At 39.3% G+C, this 26,532-nt stretch overlaps 1 protein-coding gene and 2 non-coding genes across 17 annotated transcripts in view; all 3 read left to right on the top strand.

Annotated features, from left to right (window-relative positions):
• The window catches only part of CEP295 (centrosomal protein 295), a 53,581-nt gene that overhangs the window by 25,680 nt on the left and 1,369 nt on the right, over window positions 1–26,532 (top strand). For 11 of the 15 annotated variants that reach the window (XM_024987480.2, XM_059883200.1, XM_003588005.6 and 8 more), the window contains 11 exons: window positions 229–3,655; window positions 4,653–4,785; window positions 4,949–5,092; window positions 12,630–12,782; window positions 16,107–16,210; window positions 16,689–16,791; window positions 17,163–17,411; window positions 18,212–18,351; window positions 19,104–19,278; window positions 19,830–20,473; window positions 21,104–21,244. In XM_024987480.2, coding sequence (XP_024843248.2) covers window positions 229–3,655; window positions 4,653–4,785; window positions 4,949–5,092; window positions 12,630–12,782; window positions 16,107–16,210; window positions 16,689–16,791; window positions 17,163–17,411; window positions 18,212–18,351; window positions 19,104–19,278; window positions 19,830–20,473; window positions 21,104–21,244 — 5,413 coding nt within the window. Of the gene's footprint in view, window positions 1–228; window positions 3,656–4,652; window positions 4,786–4,948; window positions 5,093–12,629; window positions 12,783–16,106; window positions 16,211–16,688; window positions 16,792–17,162; window positions 17,412–18,211; window positions 18,352–19,103; window positions 19,279–19,829; window positions 20,474–21,103; window positions 21,245–26,532 lie in introns of those variants that run through there. The other 4 variants (XM_059883205.1, XM_010820786.4, XM_010820791.4 and 1 more) reach the window with 4 other exon arrangements.
• On the top strand, window positions 16,294–16,373 carry LOC112444971 (small nucleolar RNA U2-19). The gene has a single exon (XR_003033375.1). It is a non-coding gene; the product is annotated as a small nucleolar RNA U2-19 (small nucleolar RNA).
• LOC112444970 (small nucleolar RNA U2-30) lies at window positions 16,530–16,601 on the top strand. The gene has a single exon (XR_003033374.1). It is a non-coding gene; the product is annotated as a small nucleolar RNA U2-30 (small nucleolar RNA).

Here is a 26,532-nt window from a genome sequence, read left to right as displayed (position 1 = left end):
TGTGTGGCTACATTTTCAGGGTTTATTATTTGGTGTATATGAAGATCTTACCAGGATTCCCTTTAGAATTATGACGTGTAGATTTCTCAAAGAGCAATGTTAATAGCATTGTTCCATTTCTGCCTTGATTATGGCCATCCCTAGATTGAATGTAATGTATAAACACTTGAGAATGTAGGTTGTTTTTGTTTTCATCAAAAAAGAGTAACATTTGTTTGTTTGGGGTAGGTTTCACAAGCAGTCTGTTGAAACAGCCAGGAAGCGATTACTTGAATATCAGACAATGTTAAGAGGAAAGTACCCATCCATGTCAGCTACGCCAGTGATACCTGATTCTGTTACATCAGTGCCACCACCAAAATCTGAAAGACCCAGCGTTCCATCAGAACATGAGGATCAAGGTCAGAGACCCAAACTGAGTCCTGACAAACAACCTGTACAGATCTCCAAATTAGAGCAAGATTCTCAGGTTTCAAGACAGAGTCGCTTTCCACAAAGACAGGTAGAAACAACTGAAGCATTAGTCACTTCAGATGTTTTAGCCAAGCAAGCTTTGGAATCAGAAGAACACCAAAAGCAACTCTCACAGACTGAAGTACAACAGAGAGACTACAAATTGGTCGCTAAAGATTCTCAAATGCTTTCAAGGGCTTTATCACATGATAAGCCACTGACAGTACAGGATGCTAGAGAAAGAGCTGAAACATCTGGGGCAACAGCTTTTCAAAGTTTAGACTCCCAGCAAGTGTTCTCAGAGAACAATGAAAGTGTATCTTCTAAGTTAATTGAACCATCTTCATTCTTACCATTGGTAGCTGAGCATTCTTTTAGTTCTCTGCCTACTAAAGTCGAGTCTGGAGAAATCCAGCAGCCCTCTTCAACTGCGAGCAAAGGTGTAGTTTCTGTAAGCCACTCTGTAGCTGGCCAAATGCAGGATAAGTCTTTGCCATTCTCGGAAAATATCATAGCCCAGCAAAGTAATTTGAAGGCTCTCCAAGAACAGTTAGACCTACAGAAGGAAGTTCTTCGGACAAGACAGGAAGCTCAGGAACAATTGCTTTTGTGTAAACAGAAAGAGTTGGAAGGGCAAACTGGCCTTTCTATATTCCTTCCTTTAGTACCTCTGAATTCATTTGCTTCACTGCCTTCAGCCCAAGCTGAGTCAAGGAGAATCCAGGAATCTTCTCCAACCAATAAAGAGACTGGTGTTTCCTCAGGCCATCCTGGGGTCCCACAACTTCAGGATAGGCTTAATTTAAAATTTTTCCAAGAACAGTTAAAAACGCAGAGGGACAGCCTTCAGGCTAGGCGGGAAGCCCAGGAAGTATTATGTGTGCATAAACAGAATGAGTTGGATGGGAGAGTATGGGCTGAACAGACTGGGTCCTCTTCTCTCCCACCTCAAGTAGCTCAGCATACATTTACTTCACTGCCTTCTGCTGGTCCTCAGTCTGGAAAAATCCAGGACCAGTATTCATCTAAGACTGAGAAGGAGCATTTCTCAATCCAGACTGAAATGCCCACATCTCAGGATGGGTCTTTAGGTTTCCCACAACAGTTCCAACCTTTGCACGATTGTTTGAAGTTGCTCCAAGAGCAGCTGATTACACAGAGGGATGCTCTCCAGGCCAGGCATGAAGCCCAAGTGGAATTACTTTCACGTAAACAAAGGGATTTGGAAGACGCTAAGTCTGTGCAGATGAGTTCTTCGTTCCTGCCAGTGGTCACTCAACATTCACTTGCTTCACAAGTTTCAGCTAAAACTGAGCCTAGGAGAATTCAGAACTTTTATTTCTCTGAGAGGGATAGTGTTATTCCCTCAAATAATTTGGTAATGCCAGCATCTCAGGATGCGTCTCTTAGTTTTCCACAGTATAGTCTGCCACGGCAGGAAAATTTAACAGCACTCCACAATCAGTCACACGTTCAGAGGGTAATACTTGGCGATAAACAAGAAACTCAGGAATTTGTACACAAACAAAGTGAATTAGAAAAAATTTTCCCTTCTGAACAGACTGGCACTTCTTTGTCTCAGGGAGCTGAATCTGAAAGATGCCAGGAATACATGTCATTCAGGAGTGACAGTACTGTTCCCTTGAGCCACTGGAAGATCCCAAGATCTCAGGAAAGACTTCTGGGATTTTCACGACATACACAACCTCTGCAAGGTAATTTGGAAGGACAGCAAGAACAGTTAGACAGAGAAGAGGAGGCCCTTCAGTTCAGCCAGAGATCCCAAGGGAATGTATCTTCTGGACAGATTTGCCCCTCGTTCACACCCCGGTTAGGGCAGCTCTCTCTTACTTCATTGCCTTCTGCTGAATCTCGGGAACCTCTTTCAGCAGAGAGTGAGAGTAGAACTCCTTCAAGCCGTTTTCACATCCCGGTGTTGCAGGATAGACTTTGGAAGTTATCACAGCTTATACAGCCTCAGCAAGATAACCTGAAGTCACTCCAAGAACAGTTAGCTACACAGAGGGAAGCCATCATTCAGTCTAGGCAGGAAGCTCAGCAAGAATTTCTTTTGCACAAACAGGGTGAGTGGAAGGGAAGAGTGTCTCCAGAGCAGGTTGGCACCTCCTCCTTCCTACCCCAAGTCATACAGCCTCTTGCTCCATTACCTCCTAGTAAAGCTGGTAGAATCCAAGAACCTTGTTCAACTAAGAGTGATAATATAGTCTCCTCAGGTCATTCTGAGATACCAAGGTTGCCTGATAGACTTTTAGGTTTACCACAGCCTGTTTTGCCTCAACAAGATTATCCAGTCACATTTCAACAAGAACATTTGTATGCCCAGACAAACCCCCTTCCATGTAGCGAGAAAATCCAAAGAGAGTTGGTTTTGCCCAGACAATATACACTTGAGGGAAAGTCACCTAAGCATTTTGTCCAACCTCACCATGGTGATTTAAAGGCCTATCAACGGCAGTTAGATATACAGAGGGAAGTCCAAGAAGAATTCCTTTTGCAAACACTAAGTAAATTGGAAAAAGGGGTCTCAGCTGAGCAGACCACCACCTCTTCATCCTTATCCCACGTAGCACTGCCTGTTGCTGACTCTAAAGGAATGCCAAAGTGTTTTCCAGCCAGAAGTGACCTTGCTGTTTCCTCAAGTCATCCTGAGATTCTTAGACCTCAGGAGAGGCCTTTGCATTTATCCCAGGCTGTTTTGCCTCAGCAAGACCATGTGTCCACACAGTTGGGCCTTCAGGGTGAAGTGCTACGTTTTAGTGAAAAGGCCCAGGAAGAACTGCTAAGAGGCAATCACACAAAACTGATTGAAGGTGATGCTTCTGGGCAGCCTGTGCCCTCTTTGTTTCTACCCAAGGAAAGAGAACATTCGTTTATTCCACTACCTTTTGCTGAGGTAAAATCTCAAAACATACGTGAATTGTATTCAGCCAAGATTGAATGTGCAGCTCCCTCTAGTGCTTCTGTGAGCCCAAGACTTCAAGATAGAATTTTGAGTTTTTCACAACCCATCTTTGCTCAGCAAGATAACTGGGGACTTCAGAAGCAGTTGGAGCTACAAAAAGAAGTTCTGCCTTTTAGTCAGAAAGCCCAAGAAGTATTGCTTGTACCAACACAGACAGCCTTGCAGCAACAGACACACAAACATCGGGAGACTCTGAAGGATTTCTTCAAAGACAGCCAGGTATGTATTAAACTTGAATATCTAAGAATGAAACATCACCAGTAACCCGATGACTCAGGTAACTCAGCCAAACTACTTATTTTACTCCTAGGCTGAAATAATAAGTTATTAGTTATTGAGAATAAGTGGTTTGAACTTAACTGTGCTTTAATTTTCTACCTTAAATAACATGGGATTTAAAACATAAAAATTCATCTGCCTTGCATGGTGTTTATGAGGTTAATAGTTATTTGAAGCCCAACTAATTTCAGCCAGTAGTTTGATACAACCAAATGCAAACATCATTAAAAATGTAGGCCGTGTTTTGAAGTTTTGTCATAAAGAGTTTTGAGCTTACCACAAGATTAAATTGTAAAATAACTAGTTAGCAGAATTTCTCTTAGGCAAATAGCAGACTTTGCTTTCTCTAGAGCATTTTGTTGACATTTGTATAGAATCAAAATGAGTACCATCTTTTTCTTTAAGTGACAGTACTAACACCTGGTATAAAAGTGGTGTGATTTTAGGCTCATGGACATTTGGACCTGCTGCTGTGACTGAATTGTTGAGAGGACTCTGGTTTCTATTCATAGTTTCTCTATATGGGAGACAGGGTATCTCCCTATATATGAATGTGTCTATTGTATTTTAAAAGACTGTTTCCTAAATTTATGAGTTAGCCTGAACAGAATTCTATAGTTCTTTTGATGCTCAGGAGAAGTTTGAATTCATGAGAATGTGAGGTCTAGGGATACTCAAATCTAATCTTGAAAGGTGCAGTGGAGGCTGTTTTTGAGGTTCAAGGCTGTGACTGGTGGTTCTTTTCAGTGGAATTACTACCCTTTCAATATTAGAAGTACTTCTAATTTTTTTTTTAATCTATAGATAAATTTGTAATAATGTAGTTGGAGCTGTTTGTTTGCTTGAGGTACTAATTGAAGGAGTTACAAATCTAATAACTTCTTCACATGACCCTTCATCCTGTGTCATCCCCACCCTCATCTATCTACTTTTTCAGGAAAGTAAGCCCACAGTTGAAAATGATTTTGAAACCCAGAAGCTCCAAGAATGGCTTCCTCATCTCCACGATCAAAAAAACATTGGTCCTGCAGACAGGAGCAACTGTGATGATTATCAGCTCCTTTCAGAAGGTAGTAATGCCAAGCAAAGTGGCAAGATACTAATAATTGCATTCTGTTGTACTCATTATCCTGATGATGATTCTTTGCTTTCACCTCCTGCACTTGCTAATTGAAGAAGTTCATTGGGTTAACAGATCTGTATTGTGCCTGACTTTGTCTTTTGACTTGATAGGTGTGCATCAGGACAAAGAACTGGGTAGGAAATCCTCAAAACCACCTGTAGTAAAAATAAGAGGTGGATTGGACTTGAACCAACATGAACTTAGTGCCATACAAGAGGTAGAATCACCAACAAGTGGCAGAACTTCTATACTAGGTAAAAAGTTGGTTTGATAAAGTGATTTTTTAATAGTTTGCTAGTTTTCTATAGTTATTTCAGGATGCTAAATATTTTGTGGCTGTTGAAGAAACGTAGACCGTGAGTACTCATGAAGGGGAAAAAGTGGTTTATATAAACAGTATTTTAAACGTGGACTTAAAGAAATACATCATTAGGTAACTAAATTCTTTATATATGGGAGAAAGCAATTTATTGTAGACAAAAATTCTTTGTTCTCCTTATTCTGACATTCTTGCTTCCCTCTGCTGCTGCTAGGTTGCTTCAGTTTGTGTCTGACTCTGTGCAACCCCATATATGGCAGCCCACCAGGCTCCGCCGTCCCTGGGATTCTCCAGGCAAGCACACTGGAGTGGGTTGCCATTTCCTTCTCTGGTTCCTTCCTAAACCGGTTTCTTTAGGACATAACTCTTTTTTCTTTTTTTTTTTTCTCTCTCTCTTTTCCCGTGCTGCTGTTTCACCTCAGTACCTTCACTGCTCTTTTCCTGTATCTTTCACAGGATAATTATGGTGCTTAAAATCCTGGCTCTAAGAACATGTATATTTCTTTTCTGTGCTTCTTCAGAGATCCAGTTATCTGGAAAAATTTCTTCTGGTGATCCTTAATAAAAGCTTTATTTTCATTTTATAATTGTTTTTAGATTTTATACTCAACCAGATAGTTTTATTGATCAAATTTATCAAAGCAGACTCTTTGAAGGGGGAAAATAAGCTTTGTTAATAGAAGGGTGCATGGAAGTTTACTATTGATACTAGCTATTTAGGTCTTGTGAAAGTTGCTCAGTCATGTCTGACTCTTTGCAACCCCATGGACTGTATAGTCCCTGAAATTCTCCAGGCCAGAATACTGGAGTGGGTAGCCTTTCCCTTCTCCAGGGGATTTTCCCAACCCAGGGATTGAACCCAGGTCTCCTCCATTGCAGGCAGATTCTTTACCAGCTGAGCCACAAGGGAAGCCCATTTAGGTCTTAGGCCATAAAATATTGTACTTTTGTTTCTGGCTAAAAGAGTTTAAGAAGGTAGAGATTCTGAATAACTCTTGAGTCATTCCACATTTTGTTTTCTTCTTAATGTCTTATGGAAATTATAACATAAAGTAAGTATTCTGTTCATTACTAGGCTTTGGAAGTTTTGCTTCATTTTGCACTATTTGGTAAACAAAACTATTCAGGAATAGAATGGTGATTGCCCTGATTCAGATTGAGCATTGGGAATTTCTCACCATTGATTCCTGTAAATTAATGAGTTGTGTTTGAGATTGCAAAAATGTCCTCTTGCTTAGAAGGGAATGCTATATATTCCTTCACCTACACCTCCTTATCCTTTAGCCCTTTTTCAATGAAAAGTACCCGATGTAAGTCTTAACAGTTTCCTTGTCTGTACCTCTCCAACACCCAACAGATTACCAGCTCTTTTCAGTTCTAGATGATCCACTCTGTTTCCATTCCCACTACCGTTTCTAGTTGATTCACTTGTTTCCATTCCCACTACTACCCTTTTAATTCAGGCTGTCATTTCTTTCTTTTTTTTTTTAATTTATTATTTTTTTAATTTAAATTTATTTATTTTAATTAGAGGCTAATTACTTTACAATATTGTATTGGTTTTGCCATACATCAACATGAATCCGCCACAGGTGTACATGTGTTCCCAATCCTGAACCCCGCTCCCACCTCCCTCCCCATACCATCCCTCTGGGTCATCCCAGTGCACCAGCCCCAAGCATCCTGTATCCTGCATCGAACCTGGATGGCGATTCATTTCTTGTATGATATTACACATGTTTCAATGCCATTCTCCCAAATCATCCCCCCTCCCTCTCCCACAGAGTCCAAAAGACTGATCTATACATCTGTGTCTCTTTTGCTGTCTCGCATACAGGGTTATTATTACCACCTTTCTAAATTCCATACATATGCCTTAGTATCCTGTATTGGTGTTTTTCTTTCTGGCTTACTTCACTCTGTATAATCAGCTCCAGTTTCGTCCACCTCATTAGCAATGATTCAAATGTATTCTTTTTAATGGCTGAGTAATACTCCATTGTGTCTATGAACCATAGCTTTCTTATCCATTCATCTGCTGATGGACACCTAGGTTGCTTCCATGTCCTGGCTATTATAAACAGTGCTGCAGTGAACATTGGGGTACACGTGTCTCTTTCAATTCTGGTTTCCTTGGTGTGTATGCCCAGCAGTGGGATTGCTGGGTCGTATGGCAGTTCTATTTCCAGTTTTTTAAGTAATCTCCACACTGTTCTCCATAGTGGCTGTACTAGTTTGCATTCCCACCAACAGTGTAAGAGGGTTCCCTTTTCTCCACGTCCTCTCCGGCACTTATTGCTTGTAGACTTTTGGATCGCAGCCATTCTGACTGGCGTGAAATGGTACCTTATAGTGGTTTTGATTTGCATTTTTCTAATAATGAGTGATGTTGAGCATCTTTTCATGTGTTTGTTAGCCATCTGTATGTCTTCTTTGGAGAAATGTCTGTTTAGTTCTTTGGCCCATTTTTTGATTGGGTCATTTGTTTTTCTGGAATTGAGCTATAGGAGTTGCTTGTATGTTTTTGAGATTAGTTGTTTGTCGGTTGCTTCATTTGCTATTATTTTCTCCGATTCTGAAGGCTGTCTTTTCACCTTGCTTATAGTTACAAACCCCCATGTCTCCCTGTTTCCAGCCTAGCATTACTTTCATTCATTTTTCCATGGTGTACTCAGAGTAATTTGCCTCTATTGCCCTGTGTTTAAAACTCTTTGGTAGTTTCCCCTTGACTGGAGGGTAAGTCTAAACTAAGTCTTAAGTCCCTAACTTCATCCACCAGGGCCTTCATGATCTTGCTCTCTCCCTTCAGGGTTGAGTTTGGTGCCACTTTGTGGCATAAACTTTGCCTGGACTATCATGTGTCCTTCTCGTGTGCTCTTTGGGAGCTTTCGTCATAGCCTTTATCACACTTCTTTGGGCAGTAATTTAATCAGATAATTAAAGGCAACTAGTGCTAAAAGATTACAGCATGAAACAGTATTTCTTCTTGCCCCTACACACCCCTCACCCCTTAATCCTACTCACCAGACACAGTCACTTTTCAAGCCTCCTTCGTGCTTCTTCTTGTATTTGCTTCTGTAGTTGGCAGTGGATTTTAGTAAAAACTAAGCCAAATACTAAACACCACTAAAATAATTTCAGATCACATCATTTTCTCTATTTGTGGGAACACCTTTTAGTTGGAAATTGAATGATACATTCTTTTTTTTTTAATTGAAAGATAATTGCTTTACAGAATTTTGTTGTTTTCTGTCAAACCTCAACCTGAATCAGCCATAGGCACACATATATCCCCTCCCCTGAACTTCCCCCCACCTTCCCCCACATCCCACGCCTCCAGGTTGACACAGAGCCCCTGTTTGTTTCTTAGCCATACAGCAAATTCCTGTTGGCCATCCACCCCACATATGGTAATGTAAGTTTCCATATTTCTCTTTGCATACATCTCACCCTCTCCTCCCCTCTCCCCATGTCCATAAGTCTATTCTCTATGTCTGTTTCTCCATTGCTGCCCTATAAGTAAATTCTTCAGTACCATTTTTCTAGATTCCATATATATGCATTAGAATATGATATTTATCTTTCTCTTTCTGACTTACTTCACTCTGTATAATAGGTTCTAGGTTCATCCGTGTCATTAGAACTGACCCGAAGGCATTCCTTTTTATGGCTGAGTAATATTCCATTGTGTATATGTACCACAACTTCTTTATCCATTCATCTGTTGATGGACAACTAGGTTGCTTCCATGTTCTAGCTATTGAAAATAGTGCTGCCATGAAAAATGGGATACATACGTCTTTTTAAATTTTGGTTTCCTCAGGGTATATGCCTAGGAGTGGGATTGCTGGGTCATTGGCAGTTTTATTCCTTGTTCTTTAAGGAATCTCCATACTGTCTTCCATAATGACTGTACAATTTAATCCCCACCAACAGTGCAAGAGCATTCCCTTTTCTCCACACCCTCTCCAACATTTATTGTTTGTAGACTTTTTGATGATGGCCATTCTGCCTGGTGTGAGGTGGTATCTTCTTGTTTTAATTTGCATTTCTCTAATAATGAGTGATATTGAGCATCTTTTCATGTGTTTGTTAGCCATCTGTATGTCTTCTTTGGAGAAATTTCTGTTTAGGTCTTTTTCCCACTTTTTGATTGGGTTATTTGTTTTTCTGGTAGTGAGTTATATGAGCTGCTTGTATATTTTGGAAATTAATCCTTTGTCAGTTGTTTCATTTGTTGTTAATTTCTCCCATTCTGAGGGTTGTCTTTTCACTTTGCCTATAGTTTCCTTTGCTGTGCAAAAGCTTTTAAGTTTAATCAGGTCCCACTTGTTTACTTTTGTTTTTATTTCCATTACTCTAGGAGATGGGTTGGTCATAGAGGATCTTGCTTTGATTTATGTCACCAAGTGCTCTGCCTATGTTTTCCTGTAAGAGTTTTACAGTTTCTGGTCTTACATTTAGGTCTTTAATCCATTTTGAGTTTATCTTTGTGTATGGTGTAGGAAGTGTTCTTATTTCATTCTTTTATATGTAGCTGTCCAGTTTTCCAGGCACCATTTATTGAAGAGGCTGTCTTTGCCCCATTGTATATTCTTGTCTCCTTTGTCAAATATAAGGTACCCATAGGTTCATGGGTTTATTTCTGGGCTTTCTATCTTTTTCCGTTGGTCTATGTTTCTGTTTTTGGGCCAGTACCATACTGTCTTGATAACTGTAGCTTTGTAGTATAACCTGAAGTCAGGAAGGTTGGATCCTTTAGCTCCATTCATCTTTCTCAAGACTGCTTTGGCTCTTCAGGGCCTTTTGTGTTTCCATATGAATTGTGAAATTTTCTGTTCTAGTTCTGTGGAAAATGCCATTGGTAATTTGATAGGGAGTGCATTGAATCTATAGATTGTATTTGGTAGTATAGTCATTTTCACAACATAGATTCTTCCTACCCAGGAACATGGAATATCTCTCCATCTGTTTATGCCATCTTTGAAATCTTTCATTAGTGTCTTATAATTTTCTGTGTACATTTCTTTTGTCTCCTTAGGTAAGTTTATTCCTAGATATTTAATTCTTTTGTTGCAGTGGTGAATGGGATTGATTCCTTAGTTTCTCTTACTGATTTTTCATTGTTAGTATATAGAAATGCAAGTGATTTCTGTGTATTGATTTTGTATCCTGAAACTTTGCTAAATTCACTGATTAGCTCTAGTAATTTTCTGATAATATCTTTAGGGTTTTCTATGTACAATATCATGTCATCTGCAGACTGAGAACTTTACTTCTTCTTTTCCAATCTGGATTCATTTTATTTCTTTTTCTTCTCTGATTGCTGTAGCTAGGACTTCCAGAACTATGTTGAACAATAGTGGGGAAAGTGGGCACCCTTGTCTTGTTCCTGATAGGGGGCATGCTTTCAGTTTTTCACCATTGAGATGAATGATACATTCTTGACAAGGCTATTATTGCCTCCAAAAGGGGTGAAAATTGGTTTTGGGGGAGATGAAAAAGTCTTACTTTTTATGTATCAAAGTACAAATGTACATAAAGTGATATATGGTATAATTATTTACTTAATCTTCTCTTTTTGGTTAATATGTCTCTACTTTTATTTGTAGATAATGCATGTATTTGTAAAAATAGTTTCATATGTTATTTTTCACCTTTTGTAGTTTCATACTTTGTGAATACTATGCCTTGTCTTTGAAAACAGAGTTTCTGAAACTGTCTTTGAAGGACCAGGGTGTTCTCCAATCCTTTCAGACCAATATTTTGTTAAATTACAGACCATGTAGTTGAATGTCAAAGCAATGTTATCCTGGTATTAAAGTTTCCAAATGCTTACTCTTCCCCCACAAAAAAAGATATACAGGATATATATAGTTATTAAATTTCATAGAGTTGGGAAGCCATTAGGGGAAAAGTCTTTAAAAGGCTCCTTAGGTGGGTGATGATGAAGTTGAGAAAATCTGAGCTAAATTTCTTCTCTGTAGTTTATTTATTTTGGCTTTACCTTTTAGGAGCATTGTCTCAGCTTTTTCTTCTAACATTCTTAGAAATTTTTATTTTGGCTCTCAAAGTATAGTTTCTAAAAGCTTGTCCTCTTTTCTGATTGTTTCTTTTCATAGCATCTTGCTCTTGTTTTATGGACGCAAGATACTACCTACACTGAATATTTATAGGTTTTTGTTTGTTCAGTTTCCTGTATTTTCTGTCTAGGTCCTTCCTTGTTTGTTTTTTTTCCTCCTGTGTGAAAGTTTAGAATTTTTAAAATCTAAAATCTTGCATATTTCAGTGGAACACTGAATGGCTAATTGGAAATTTTATAGGTGGGGACCTTATTTACTTCTGGATTTCATTGGAAAAGGTGGCTTTGCATTGAGGACTGTCAACTTAGTACCTGTGGTTCTTTTACCTGAGCAATTTACTGTTTAGTTTCTTCAAAGAAAGATCCTCCAGCTTTGATACAAGCCTGGCTGTTGGTGCTGTCTGGAGGCAGACCTGAGGGTAGAGGATGTAGACTTCTTTCAATACCCCTGATTTCCTTATGCCATTCTTTTTCTTCCCTGCACCCTTGCCTCATTCTGTGCCCGATCCCCCTGGTTTCAGAGTGAAGCTGTGGCCACATGGCTAAGAGGATAGACTGGAAGTCCATCAGGGTCTCTCCACACAGGCTTGAACCCTGTCAGCTGTGGCGCTGGCGCTTTTCCCCTTAGAAGGTGACCTTTGACACTTCTCCAATTTGAGAGTCTGCCATAAAATTGATCACAGTGTATAGGATTCCATTTCTCCAGAGAATAAACCTTTAGTCTTCTCTGGGGATGATGTTGAGAGACAGGAATCTAAAGTGATGGGAGGGCTCTTTTCCAAGTACATGTTTTTAAACCTTCTACCTGTTTTCAGTTCCCTAATACACACCTTCATTTTGTAATACACTTTGCCTCTTAATTCTCAAGTTTTTCTCGAGTTGCCCCCAGTAAATTAGCTTCTACTTCTGAGTGTCTCCCATTCCTTTGTTTCATAAGTGTTTATTTCAATCATAATTATTTATTTTACTTATAGAAATAAGTACTTTGAAAATCACCCTCAGGTACACACCATCCAGCTCCGGAATTGGAATGTAAGAGAACTCCATAAACTCTTCCTTTGTACACTTGATATTAACTCTTCTTTCTCTTCTCCCCAGGGTAAACACCTGAATTGGTCCCTTATACCACAGATTAGCTGTGACTGTTTATGAATTTTACATTATGAATACATATTATACCTTACAATATTAATGGTTAGTAAGTTCTCCAGGCATATTAAAAAACTTAGTAAAATTGAAGTAAAACAATGTAAAGGCTGTGTGAAAGTTAAGCAGTTACTTTTTCTTGATACATTGATCAAACTTTTAAGAGTTTAGATTTTTACCCTTTTTACTTTCAAGAAGAAACAAAGTTTCTAACATCCAGTAAGTCAGTTTTTTTTCCTCCCAGGTAAACCTGATTTTTATCAAGACAGAGACCCCCTAAGGGTCTCAATAAGCCGAGAACAAAGTTTTCTTGGGAGCCCTCTGGACCGTGATCCATTTGGTCATCTTCACCCAGTTGCTCAGGAGAACATCTGTGGTGATGACTCTGATAAAGCAGGTGAGAGAAAAAGGAATCAGAAGTGGAATTACTGTACACAAGAGTATGTGGGCAGAAGATAATTATTGTAGCATTGCTTGTAATGCAAAATAGTAAATAACTTCAGTAAAACTGCAGTTTTGTGAAAGTGTTAAATGAGAGGAGAAAAGTCTGTTCGTGCATTTGAAAACTGTCTGAAATAAGAATCAACATGTTGGTACAGGTTAACCCTTGTTGGAGATTGGGTTTCACTGTCTATTTCTTATGTTTACATACTGTAAAATTTTTTCCCATAAGAAGCCTGTATTCCATATTCAAAAAGTTGAATAAGGAAAGTGAAGTTTATTTAGATAATAAGTAATTTCACATCTGTGGCATTCTAAATGAGCTGTTTTATGTTTAGTTTTAAATGTTGGAAAGTATTAAAGAACAAGTTACAAAGAAAAAACTTTAAATGACTAAAATCTGCCACTCAAAGACAACTGATGTTAATTTTCTTGCTTTTGAATTTATGCATGTTTATAACAGGCTGTTTTTTATGTGTAATATTGACCCTACAAAGCATAGGTCCAGTACTGCTTCATTACTTCTAAAGCTATCTTTTTAAAAGTTGCCTTTTTCTAAGCAGATTTCTTCTTATTTTAGCTATCACTTACACTTGGATAACTGTTATCTTAGTTGTATCTGGTGTTTAATAGAATGAGAAAAGAGCAAGACCTGTTTTCTATATGGGAGTTTATAGAGAAATTGACTTCAGCATCTCCTTTTTAAATTGGAGACTGAAATAACTACAGATATAACTTCCAATTAATTATAGTTTTTGAAATTTTAAAATAAAACTATTAGCATTTTTTTTAGATTTAGCCAGTGAATACTTAAGGGCTTCCCTGATAACTCAATTGGTAAAGAATCCACCTGTAATGCAGGAGACCCGGGTTTGATTCCTGGGTCTGGAAGATCCACTGGAGAAGGGATAGGCTACCCACTCTGGTATTCTTTGCTTCCCTGGTGGCTCAGCTGGTAAAGAATCTGCCTGCAATGCGGGAGACCTGGGTTCAGTCCCTGGGTTGGGAAGATCCCCTGGAGAAGGGAAAGGCTACTCACTGCCGTATTCTGGCCTGGAGAATTCTATGGACCATATAGTCCATCAGATCGCACAGTTGGACATGACTGAGCGACTTTCACTCACTCAGTGAATACTTGCATTCCTTTTCATTCTACCTGTCAGTGTCCTCTAGCCAAAGACTACCAGAGAACACATCTCTACACAAGAAAGCTGTGTGCTTTGACTTGCTGCAGTGAGAGAGCATGCACATCATGGAGAACCGAAAGTGAGTTAGTGACAGGGTATCAGAAAGGAGTTACTGTTAGACTTGGGCTTTTATTAGGTGATTTTGGGGAGGGTTCAAGGAAATAGGGCTTTGCTTATTAGTACTGGAAGCAAGTGTGATTCTATTATTGAATACCTACAAAATTCTTATCTAGGAGGTAGGAATAATGGAGTTAGGCTAAGTAAAGCTGTAATTGGTTAAACAGCAGTCACTCATGTCAGCCAGGATAAGGAGATGGTTGTTTTTGTGGTTTGGACAGTATTCATGGTTTTGTCTATGTTCAGACATGAGAACTGATGGTCTGATTTTGTTTTGACCCATCATAGTCACAGAGTGGCCTTCTCCAATATTTGTATTCTGTAACACTGTACCTGTTTACCAGGAGAACTCCAAGGCAAAGCCAGTAGTGCCAGGTCTGCCCCTGGCTGTCAGAGGCTGCTTGTCTCTTTCTCACAATTATCCTGGAGTGGTATTGTTTCTACTTTGGAAGGGAGGGTCTAAGTGTTGTTACTGTCTTTTCCCTCCCTACGCTTGATTTAGGTCATCACCTCACCTTGGTTCCTCAGCTTTTTAGGTGGTACTCCCTAGCTTTGCACTCTGTACCCTTTGCTTTTGTAGGAAAGCAGGAAATGGTGCTTTGCTTCTCAGGAAAGCAGAAAATGTTGCCTTCCTGTAGCAATATGGGAAGATTACTGTCTCTAAGGCATTGCTTTAATGATGTAACTTCCCCTTTTTAGGAACCTCCCACTGTGTCCCTATTATCAATGAGCTGTTTTCAAACCAGTGATACTTCTCTTCCAGTTACTTTCAGGGACCTATCCATTGAATTCTTCAACATCTTAAGTAACTTGACCTTGCTTCTCTCTCTCATTTTTATTTTTCAATTCTTACCCCTGCCCAAATGCTACCCTGGGCCACCCACCTCTGGGGGAATCTTTGGTTTGTTATAGATAATAACAGTTACAGAATTGTGATTCTGAAATGAAAAATCCCTAACTTCTCATCTCAAAACTGACTTTTGAGATGAGCTGCTTAAAAAAAAAATAACTCAATATTAAGTTTCTTACTTTCTTCACTTAAAATCTTAGTGTATATAGAAGCAACCAAGTAACAGTTTAATGGTTAAATTATGTCGCAATATTTTTAATTCAACTAGGAGTCAAAAAATGTATTTAAAAACAAATTATATTTAAATATAATACTTTTTGTAGTTTTACTTAATTATCCATAATATAGATATCATTTTATGAATATGTATCTACATACATATAGATACATATGTGCCTGCAATATGTGACCTCTTAGAAAACATTTCTTACATAAACACTTAAGAAACATTTAATTAGCATTATCTCTTAATATCATGGTGATAATGAGATGAAAATTTTATTTTATATTTGGTGGAACAGTTTTAATTTTATTCTGTTTCAGAGCCACAGATGACATATGCTTTGGCCAGCGTTCTCACAAATGTTGGCTATTGAGAGTAAGAAAAAAACTAACTGAGAATACCCAAATTACTAATAGTGAGATAGTATAATTTGTATGTGTTTTTAGTATGTCAAATGTAATTAGGAATGATAATTTCATAGTAAAAGCAGTACATGCTCCTGTGATTTTAGACAGCACTGCAAGTTATAAAGAAGTCAAATTTCTCCTTGTCCTGCCACTGGTTGCACTTTCTTTATTATGTACATTTTTCTCAACTTTGAGATCACACTGTACTTATGATTGAATATTCTTGCTTCTTCACTTAAAATGATGATAGAAGCATTTCCAGTCACACTGGCTGTTTTCTAAAGGGTTTTTATTCATAGAATAATAATGACAACCACAGTTTTCCATGAAAAAGTATAATGTGCTAACTATGAATATTATTAATGAATAATAACATGAATTATTTTTTCTTCGTAGTCAAAAAAAGAAAATTGTAGGAAAGCAGGAAATTATGCCCTCTGGTGCTAAGAATTTGATTTGTCATAATCCAGTCCTTCCTCCTCCCTCCCCCTTTTAGTCAAAGTCAAGGAGGCTGTGGTTGAGAATTATGCAGTATTAAGCTATGCTGTGGAGAGAGAAGGCCATACGTACCTGGATCCAAATGTGAAGTTAGATGTTAAGGTTAGTAATGTCTTGATGTGCCCTGCATCATTAGAGCTGCTTGGCTTCATCTGTGTTCTCTGAGATCTGCTCTTACTGAAGTGGATCAGTGATGAAAGTAGCCAAATCTGAGCATCAGAAGACCACCCAGTGTATCTGATGCATGATCTCTGTAGTTCTGAGAAGCAAAAGAATAATTTAAAATAAGGGGTATGAAGGGGTGGGTGCGTGCGTGTGTGTGTGTGTGTGTGTGTGTAGGTGACTGGATAATTAAGGGGCTTATTGGTGGGTAAGTGAGAGTTGGTTGTGGGTGTGCTTGTATGAAAGGCTGATCAATTCTGAGCAATGATGAAAAGATTTTACTGCAGAACTTTATATAACTATGAAGGTTTCTACACTTGATCTGAGCTCAGAATTAATAACTGCTACTGTTGGCAATTTGGGTTTTTTCTAGCTATTTCTTCCTACACAGTGGCCTAATGTTCTCCTTCATTTTTAGGCTGAAACACAAGAAATTTATCATGAGCCACTATCTTCAATAACTGTTTCCACTGGGAGTTTTTTAAGTTACGAAAACATAGATTTGAGCCTTACAGAGCCAGGTACGAGTATCAAAACGTTTATAAACAAATTGAAAGTCAAGCACCAGTTGAGTTGCAGTACAGTGATGAGAGCTAACCTTGTTTTTCAGAATGTGCTGAGAGGGATTGTTCTTTAAGTCTCAAAAGTAAAGTAATCATGTCTTTAGAATATTGGACAGTATGATCTTCTGAACATGTTTGGAAGTCACAGTGATGCTCTATCAATCTCCATAGCACATTGAGTAGGGTCTGCTAATATCAGTGGGAACTACCAAGCACTTTTCTTGGTTGTGCTGATTCTTTATCAATGTATGTTGCTATGTCTGTCTGCTAAAGTCTGTCTCAAAGGAAGTACCCAGCCATTAAGTATTTTCATTAAACCCCATTTTCAGAGTCATTCCCAGAGCATGTGGACCATAGGGAACAAGAACCTCCTGCCGGTAAAGAAGAGGAAACAAATGTTTTAAGTTCTAGAGTTCCTTCAACACAAGATATTTATCAAAGACAGGACTCTCAGGACGTCCATAAACCTCTTTTATGTGCAGTGGAAACATTGACATCTGGTCAGACACACATTCAACAGATGAGAGACAATTACATTAATGAAACAAATTTGATGACTGAAAAAACAGACTTTCGGGGTAAGTTTTATTTAAAAGTAAGACTTTTTTAATAAATACGTCTATGTAAACTAAGTGTTCATTTTTAACCTATCATCCTTTTTAGTTAGAAGTAGTGATTGTTTGAGCTTTGTGTTTTGATGGCTTGCTGTAGCAATTGTAACATGGAAAACACTGAGGAGGGCACTTAGTGAAAGGAGCTCTGGAATCAGACTGAAGACCATGTAGAAGAGATGAGCAGGTCTTCCTTTACCTTTGCAAAGTTACCTATAGCAACAGAGGCAGTACTGCCTGTATTGAGCACATAAACTTAAGTCATACAGACCCTATGACTGTTTCCTGAGACCACAGGCAGCTTACTCTTCATCTTCTGTAGAAGAGGTGTTGGAAATAATACACATAAAGTGAAATAATACACATGAAGTACAGTGTCTGGCCCATGGTAGCACTCTATAGTATAGTGAGCTTTTCTTAAGTAATTGATCCCCAAATGACCTGAGAGTAACAAAGCTTATTGTAGCAAAGCCGTGACCGTAATGGCATCTTATTCCTAATTAACCCCATAAAGATGTTCAGGCTAGTAGAAATGGAAACTTAAATTTGTCAAAGGGTTTGGAAACCGCCCCCCACCCCCCACTTTTGCATCAGAAATGATAGGGCTTGATTTGAAAGCGTCTGCTGGTAATGAGAGGAATGGAAGTAATTTTGTTGAGTTGCAGTTACCTTAAAATAACCTTTATGAATATGTTCTTAGTACTACTTTTCTAGGCTTTACTTTTAAGATAAATGTCTTTTTTTTTTTTCCCTTAAAATTCCAACAGTTGACTTTGACTTTCCAGAATTGGAGCACAATTTTCCAAATTTGCATCGTCAGCTATTTAAACCCTTAGAACCACATCCAGATTTTGATTTGTTATCATGTTTCTCTGGGATTTCTCAAGACAGTAAAGACTTTAACCAGGTAAAGTAGATGCTTCTTTGCAATCTGTCTTTTCTTCTGTTAGAACAGAAGAATGATTCTTAGCCTTGGCTGCCAACTAAAATCATCTGGTGAGCTTTTAGCTACCAATGCCCAGACTGTGGTGGTGGTGGTTTGGTTGCTAAGTCGTGTCCGACTCTTGCGACCCAGTGGACTGTAGCCTGCCAGGCCCAGACTGTACCTCTGACCAATTAAATCAGAAAATCTAGGAATAGTCAGATAAAATGGTTACAATGTGGAACCAAGATTGAAAATAGGTGCATTAGAATTTGGTCCCAACAGCTTTATTTCTAGGTATTTTTTATGGGTCACTCCATAAAAACTTGAGAACATTTTTATCGTTAGTTTTCAGGGTTTTGGGGCAGGGGTTACTTTGATGGAATTTAGTCTTAAATAGTCAGGTAAATAGAATGTTGCAAAATTTTGAAAGTCTCCTCCTACAGAGTAAAGGAGCTAAGATTCAAACCTGGGTGTTTCTGTTTCCAGGCAGGTCTACATAGTTCCTGCTTATCAGAAAATGATTTAGTCATGTTCTGAACTGTGTCTTGTTAGTTAATACAGTTTGTTTTCTAAATAAAAAGTCTCCTTTGTATTTCCTAAAGTGAAAGAATTGGGTTTGAATAAGCAAGTTGTTAATGTGATAGTAAAGTGGTAATTACGGAAGCGCAATAGCAAAGAAACATGAGGATTTGTTGATGCAACTGGTAACACAGCCTTTTCCTGTTTCCCGTCAGAGGTCAGGTTCTTCCTGTGAAAGCCTCCGTGCTACTCCATCCCCCAAAAGTATGGCTTCTTTTACAGCACTGAGGAGGGCCAGCCTGCATTCTTCTAACACCAGTCTGAACCAGCAGCCTGACCCTAACTTGGCTTGTGACACAGCTCAGAGTTTTGCTGTAGAAGATATTGAGGGTATGCAGAAGTTCGGAAAAGTTAAATAAAGCTCAATAGTTTCTCATGGTTGTTTATATCATTTTTCCTTGGAAATTGCACCCAATAGCTCTTGGTTTCTCTCTACTCATACCCTTATTCCTTTTGAGGGTAGTAAGTGCTGCCTCTTGTTCAGCTTCCTTACCTCAGCACTTAAAGTATCCTTCTAAAATTTTTTATACAAATTGTGTGTGTGTGTGTGTGTGTGTATACACATCACAGCATACCCATCTGTGAGACATGAATGTTTTAGTTTTTAAAAGTCAATATTCAGTTATGGGGGGAAAAGTCCTCATTGCCTCTAATAGCTGTATTTCCTTTATTAAATATTATAGGAGAAAATACATGGTGTGTGCAGTAATTATTTAAAATCACTGTGACCGTCCTTTAGCTTCCTATTCTTGTTTGTGTACATCAGTTTTTGTTCCTGAACTTTATAAGTAACCTGGCTTTATTTATAATTTTCTCAGAAATTGTTAGCGACTATATCCAAGTTTTACAACACCTAATTATGATCAACTGATCTCTTACAGGGTCTGAACAATCTTTTCGACAACTTCGACCAGAATATTCTTCACAGGAAGGGAGCCAGCATGCCGATCTACCAAGCATTTTTAGCATTGAAGCGAGAGCTTCTTCCCAAGATGTGGAAAATCAGAACTGTTCCTCTGAACATGAACTATTACAAAACAAGCAAAAAAGTGTTCATTTCCAACTCTCAGTAGGAAATTTGCAAAGTTCAGTCTTCAATTCATCTGGTGAGGCTAATGTATTTCATCAGTTAAATCTACAGCATGGCACTACATGTGGTTCTACCTCTAGTGAGTGGTCAATAAAAGACCAACCAGAAGGCAGAAAAGAAAGACTGGGTTTTGAAAAACTATCAGAAAGACTTGATACAGTGTTACAAGGTCAAGGACTCACTGATGATAAAAAAGAAACCTGTGATTTAAATCCACACATAGAGGAAACTGATTCTCATTTATGTGTAAGGACAGTAGAGATGGGAACTTCAATTCAGATACCATATTCACTCACTGTTCAGAATGAAAAATGTCTTCAGGACTCAACTATGGCAGGAATTCCAACAATCGTAGGAAACCCATCTCAACTTGCACAATCAGAGCTCTTTGTAAATTCTGGATCATTTTCATTACAGAGATCTATTCCAGTCTGGGTAAGTGAAATCTGTGCTGTATACTTAAATTCATTTTCAGGAAAGACTCTGAAAACAAGATTGCAGGACGTGCAACAAAGCTACTTGTTCACATTCCTATCTGAGACAGTCTCATAATCATTGGAAATCTCCAATAAAATGCAGAAATGACAAATTTTTTAACTTGACCTCCCTCTGAATTTTACATATCTTTCTTTCCAATGTACATTTCTCATCTCCAGCTTACCTGAAAAATGGTAGCTAAGCCTATGCTTCAGCAGTCACCTGAACATAGCTTTTACCTTCTAGTACTGTTTGTCCTGCCACAGGTAAGCAGAAAATAAGATGTTTTGGTCACCTTTTGGATTTTCTTGTATTCTTGTTAAGTATTTAAAGGTTGTTCACTTACAAACGGTGCTGTAGCAGCAGTGACATTTGGCTGCAGCCCAGTAGCCAGCCACTGCTCCATTTAGATAGAGTGCAGACTCTGATGTTGTACAGCCCCTACCCAGTCTGGCCGCCTAGGCTTGTAAGCGTTTTGTAATGCACAGAGTAGATCTTCTCTGGTGTCCATAGTTGAACAACCTGTTCTTCCTCCATAACGTACATTATTTTTTCCCTTCTGAATGTGGTTTCCCTTTTGTTACACAGGAAACAGAATCTGGCCATGGTATAATGGAAGAACCAGAACTTACATTGACAAGCACCAGTGATATCAGTATTGCTGAAATGGATTTTGCAAACTTAACCCTAGAAGAAAAGAGAGAAAATGAGGCAAAGAGCTGTTTTCAGGTAAATTTCACAGCTCTCATTAATAAACCTCAATTATATAGCAACTCGTTGAAATTTAGGGGATAAGGGTATTTTTACTTTGCTTTGTACATGGCATTTCTTCTTAAAGTATCACTGTATGAATGTGCTAACAGTAGAAAACTGACAGTGGGTAAGCTGATAGGGCTACTGCTGCTGGTGCTTAGTCCTTCAGTCATGTCTGCTTCCGAGCGACTCCCACCAGGCTCCTCTGTCCTTGAGGACAAACTCTTCTGTCCAGACAAGAATACTGGAGTGGGTAGCCTATCCCATCTCCGTGTAAACTTCCTAACCCAGGAATCGAACCAGGGTCTCCTGCATTGCAGGCAGATTCTTCACCAGCTGAGCTATCAGGGAAGCACAATTACATGGTACAAAACAGTGCTAACAAAGTGCTATTCAGTTTAGTCACTCAGTCATGTCTGACCTTGTGACCCCATGGACTGCAGCATGCCAGGCTTCCTTGTCCATCACCAACTCCTGGAGCTTGCTCAAACTCATGCCCATTGAGTTGGTGATGCCATAAAACCAACTTGTCCTCAGTTGTCCCCTTCTCCAGCCTTCAGTCTTTCCCAGCATCAGTCTTTTCCAGCTAGTCTGTTCTTTGCATCAGGTGGCCAAAGTAGTGGAGCTTCAGCATCAGTCCTTCCAATGAATATTCAGGACTGATTTCCTTTAGGATGGACTGGTTGGATCTCCTTGCAGTTGAAGGGACTCTCAAGACTCTTCTCCAACACCACAGTACAAAAGCATCAATTCTTCAGCTTTCTTTATAGTCCAACTCTCACATCCATACATTAACGGAAAAAACCATAGCTTTGACTAGACAGGCCTTTGTTGGCAAAATAATGTCTCTGCTTTTAATATGCTGTCTATATTGGCCAAAGCTTTTCTTCCAAGGAGCAAGCGTCTTTTAATTTCATGGCTGCAGTTACCATCCACAGGGATTTTGGAGCCCAAGAAAATAGTCTGTTTACATTGTTTCCCCATCTATTTCCCATCAAGTGATAGGACTGGATGCCATGATCTTTGTTTTTTGAATGTTGAGTTTTAAAACAGCTTTTTCACTCCCCTCTTTCACCTTCATCAAGAAGCTCTTCATATCCTCTTCACTTTCTGCCATAAGGGTATCTGCACATCTGAAATTACTGATATTTCTCCCGGCAATCCTTGATTCCAGCTTGTCCTTCATCTAGACTGGCATTTCACATGATGTACTCTGCATATAAGTTAAACAAGCAGGGTGACAATATACAGCCTTGACGTACTCCTTTCCCAAATTGGAACCAGTCCATTGTTCCATGTCCAATTCTAACTTGATTCTCAGGAGGCAGATTAGGTGGTGTGTTATTCCCATCTCTTGAAGAATTTTACACAAGTTTGTTGCGATCCACACAGTCAAAGGCTTTGGCATAGTCAATAAAGCAGATATTTTTCTGGAACTCTGATTTTTCTATGATTCAATGAAGTGAAGTCGCTCAGTCGTGTCCAATTCTTTGCAACTCCATGATGAAGTCGCTCAGTCGTGTCCAATTCTTTGCAACTCCATGAACTGTAGCCTGTCAGGCTTCTCTGTCCATGGGATTTTCCAGGCAAGAATACCGGAGTGGGTTGTCATTTCCTTCTCCAGTGGATGTTGGCAATTCGACCTTTGGCTCCTCTGCCTTTTCTAAATCCAGCTTAAACATCTGGAAGTTCTCTGTTCATGTCCTGTTGAAGCCTTGCTTGGAGAATTTTGAGCATTACTTTGCTAGCATGAGATGAGTGCAATTGTGCTGTAGTTTGAACATTCTTTGGCATTGCCTTTCTTTGGAATTGGAATGAAAATTGACCATTTCCAGTCCTGTGTCCACTGCTGAGTTTCCCAGTTTGCTGGTGTATTGAGTGCAGCACTTTAACAGCATCATCTTTTAGGATTTGAAATAGCTCAGCGTGGAATTCCACCACCTCTACTAGCTTTGTTTGTGATGCTTCCTATGGCCCACTTGACTTTGCACTCCAGGATCGTTGGCTGTAGGTGAGTGATCACACTATCGTGATTATCTGGATCATGATCTATTTCGTAGAGTTATTTTATGTATCCTTGCCAACTTTTCTTAGTATCTTCGGCTTCTATTAGTTCCATACTGTTTCTGTCCTCTATTGTGCCTATCTTTGCATGAAATGTTCCCTTGGTATCTCTAATTTTCTTGAAGAGATCTCTGGTCTTTTCCATTCTATTGGTTTCATCTGTTTCTTTTTTTTTTTTATTTTTAAACTTTACATAATTGTATTAGTTTTGCCAAATATCCAAATGAGTCCGCCACAGGTATACATGTGTGTTCCCCATCCTGAACCCTCCTCCCTCCTCCCTCCCCATACCATCCCTCTGGGTCATCCCAGTGCACTAGCCCCAAGCATCCAGTATCGTGCATCGAAACTGTACTGGCAACTCGTTTCTTACATGATATTTTACGTGTTTCAATGTCATTCTCCCAAATCTTCCCACCCTCTCCCTCTCCCACAGAGTCCATAAGACTGTTCTATACATCAGTGTCTCTTTTGCTGTCTCATACACAGGGTTATTGTTTCCATCTTTCTAAATTCCATATATATGTGTTAGTATACTGTATTTATGTTTTTCCTTCTGGCTTACTTCACTCTGTATAATAGGCTCCAGTTTCATCCACCTCATTAGAACTCATTCAAATGTATTCTTTTTAATGGCTGAGTAATACTCCATTGTGTATATGTACCATAGCTTTCTTATCCATTCATCTGCTGATGGACATCTAGGTTGCTCCATGTCCTGGCTGTTATAAACAGTGCTGCGATGAACATTGGGGTACACGTGTCTCTTTCCCTTCTGGTTTCCTCAGTGTGTATGCCCAGCAGTGGGATTGCTGGATCATAAGGCAGTTCTATTTCCAGTTTTTTAAGGAATCTCCACACTGTTCTCCGTAGTGGCTGTACTAGTTTGCATTTTCACCAACAGTGTAAGAGGGTTCCCTTTTCTCCACACCCTCTCCAGCATTTATTATTTGTAGACTTTTGGATCGCAGCCATTCTGACTGGTGTGAAATGGTACCTCATAGTGGTTTTGATTTGCATTTCTCTGATAATGAGTGATGTTGAGCATCTTTTCATGTGTTTGTTAGCCATCTGTATGTCTTCTTTGGAGAAATGTCTATTTAGTTCTTTGGCCCATTTTTTGATTGGGCCGTTTATTTTTCTGGAGATGAGCTGTAGGAGTTGCTTGTATATTTTTGAGATTAGTTGTTTGTCAGTTGCTTCATTTGCTATTATTTTCTCCCATTCTGAAGGCTGTCTTTTCACCTTGCTAATAGTTTCCTTTGATGTGCAGAAGCTTTTAAGGTTAATTAGGTCCCATTTGTTTATTTTTGATTTTATTTCCAATATTCTGGGAAGTGGGTCATAGAGGATCCTGCTGTGATGTATGTCAGAGACTGTTTTGCCTATGTTCTCCTCTAGGAGTTTTATAGTTTCTGGTCTTATGTTTAGATCTTTAATCCTGTTTCTTTGATCTGTTAGGAAGGCTTTCTCTCTCCTTGCTAGTCTTTGGAACTCTGCATTCAGATGACTATATTTTTCCTTTTCTCCTTTGCCTTTCTGTTTTCTTCTCAGCTATCTCTGTAAGGCCCCCTCAGACAGCCATTTTGCTTTTTTTGCATTTTTCTTGGGGATGGTCTTGATCACTTGATGGTCCTATAGTTTTTTAGGCACTCTATCGGATCTAATCCCTTGAATCTATTTGTCACTTCTGCTGTATAATTGTTAAGGGATTTTATTTAGTGGTTTCTGGTTATTTTTCATACTTCCTTCAATTTAAGTCTGAATTTGGCAATAAGGAGTTCATGATCTGAGCCACAGTCAGCTCCTGTCTTTGTTTTTGCTGACTGTATAGAGCTGCTCCATCTTCCGCTGCAAAGAATATAATCAGTCTGATTTTGGTATTGACCATCTGGCGATGTCCATGTGTAGAGTCATCTCCTGTGTAGAGTCAGGGTTGGAAGAGTGTGTTTGCTGTGTGGTGGTGGTGGTTTAGTTTCAAGAAAGTGAAGTCGCTCAGTTGTGTCTGACTCTTTGCGACCCCATGGACTGTAGCCTACCAGGCTCCTCCATCCATGGGCTTCTCCAGGCAAGAATACTGGAGTGGGTTGCCATTTCCTTCTCGAGGGGGTCTTTCCGACCCAGGGGTCAAACCCAAGTCTCCTGCATTGGAGGCAGACACTTTAACTTCTGAGCCACCAGAGAAGCCAGAGGTTAGTTACTAAGACATGACTTAGTTACTAAGTCATGTCCAACTCTGGCGACCCCATAGCCTGCCAGGCTCCTCTATCCATGGGATTCTCCAGGCAAGAACTGGAATGGGTTGCATTTCCTTCTCCAGGGGGTCTTTCCGACCCAGGGGTCAAACCCAAGTCGCCTGCATTGGAGGCAGACACTTTAACTTCTGAGCCACCAGAGAAGCCAGAGGTTAGTTACTAAGACATGACTTAGTTACTAAGTCATGTCCAACTCTGGCGACCCCATAGCCTGCCAGGCTCCTCTATCCATGGGATTCTCCAGGCAAGAACTGGAATGGGTTGCATTTCCTTCTCCAGGGGATCTTCCCAACCCAGGAATTGAACCCAGGTCTCCTGCACTGCAGGAGCTATGAGGGAAGTTTCCTGTGTACTCACAAAACTTTGCCCTACTTCATTTGGTATTCCAAAATGAAACTTGCCCATTACTCCACATATCTCTTGACTTCCTACTTTTGCATTCCAGTCCCTTATGATAAAAAGGACATCTTTTTTGGGTGTTAGTTCTAGAAGGTCTTGTAAGTCATACAACTGTTCAACTTCAGCTTCTTTGGCATTGCTGTTTGGGGCATAGACTTGGATTACTGTGACAGTCAATGGTTCTTTGGAAACAAGTAGAGATCACTGTCGTTTGAAACTGCACCCAAATACTGCATTTTGGACTCTTGTTGACTATGAGGGCTTCTTCTAAGCTATTTAATGGTCATCTAAGTTAAATTCATCCATTCCAGTCCATTTTAATCCATTTAGATTCCTAAAATGTTGATGTTCACTCCTGCTATCTCCTGTTTGACCACTTTCAATTTATCTTGATTCATGCACCTAACATTCCAGGTTCCTCTGCAGTATTGTTCTTTACCGCAGTGGACCATCACCAGCCACATCCTACAACTGGGAATTGTTTTCACTTTGGCTCCATCTCTTTTGCTGACCTGAGGAGTTCCATCTTTCAGTGTTGTATTGTTT

The sequence above is a fragment of the Bos taurus genome, chromosome 29 (genome assembly GCF_002263795.3).
Source record: "Bos taurus isolate L1 Dominette 01449 registration number 42190680 breed Hereford chromosome 29, ARS-UCD2.0, whole genome shotgun sequence".
Taxonomy (NCBI): domain Eukaryota; kingdom Metazoa; phylum Chordata; class Mammalia; order Artiodactyla; family Bovidae; genus Bos; species Bos taurus.
Note: the sequence above shows the minus strand (reverse complement) of the source record. Positions and strands in the feature narration are given on the sequence as shown.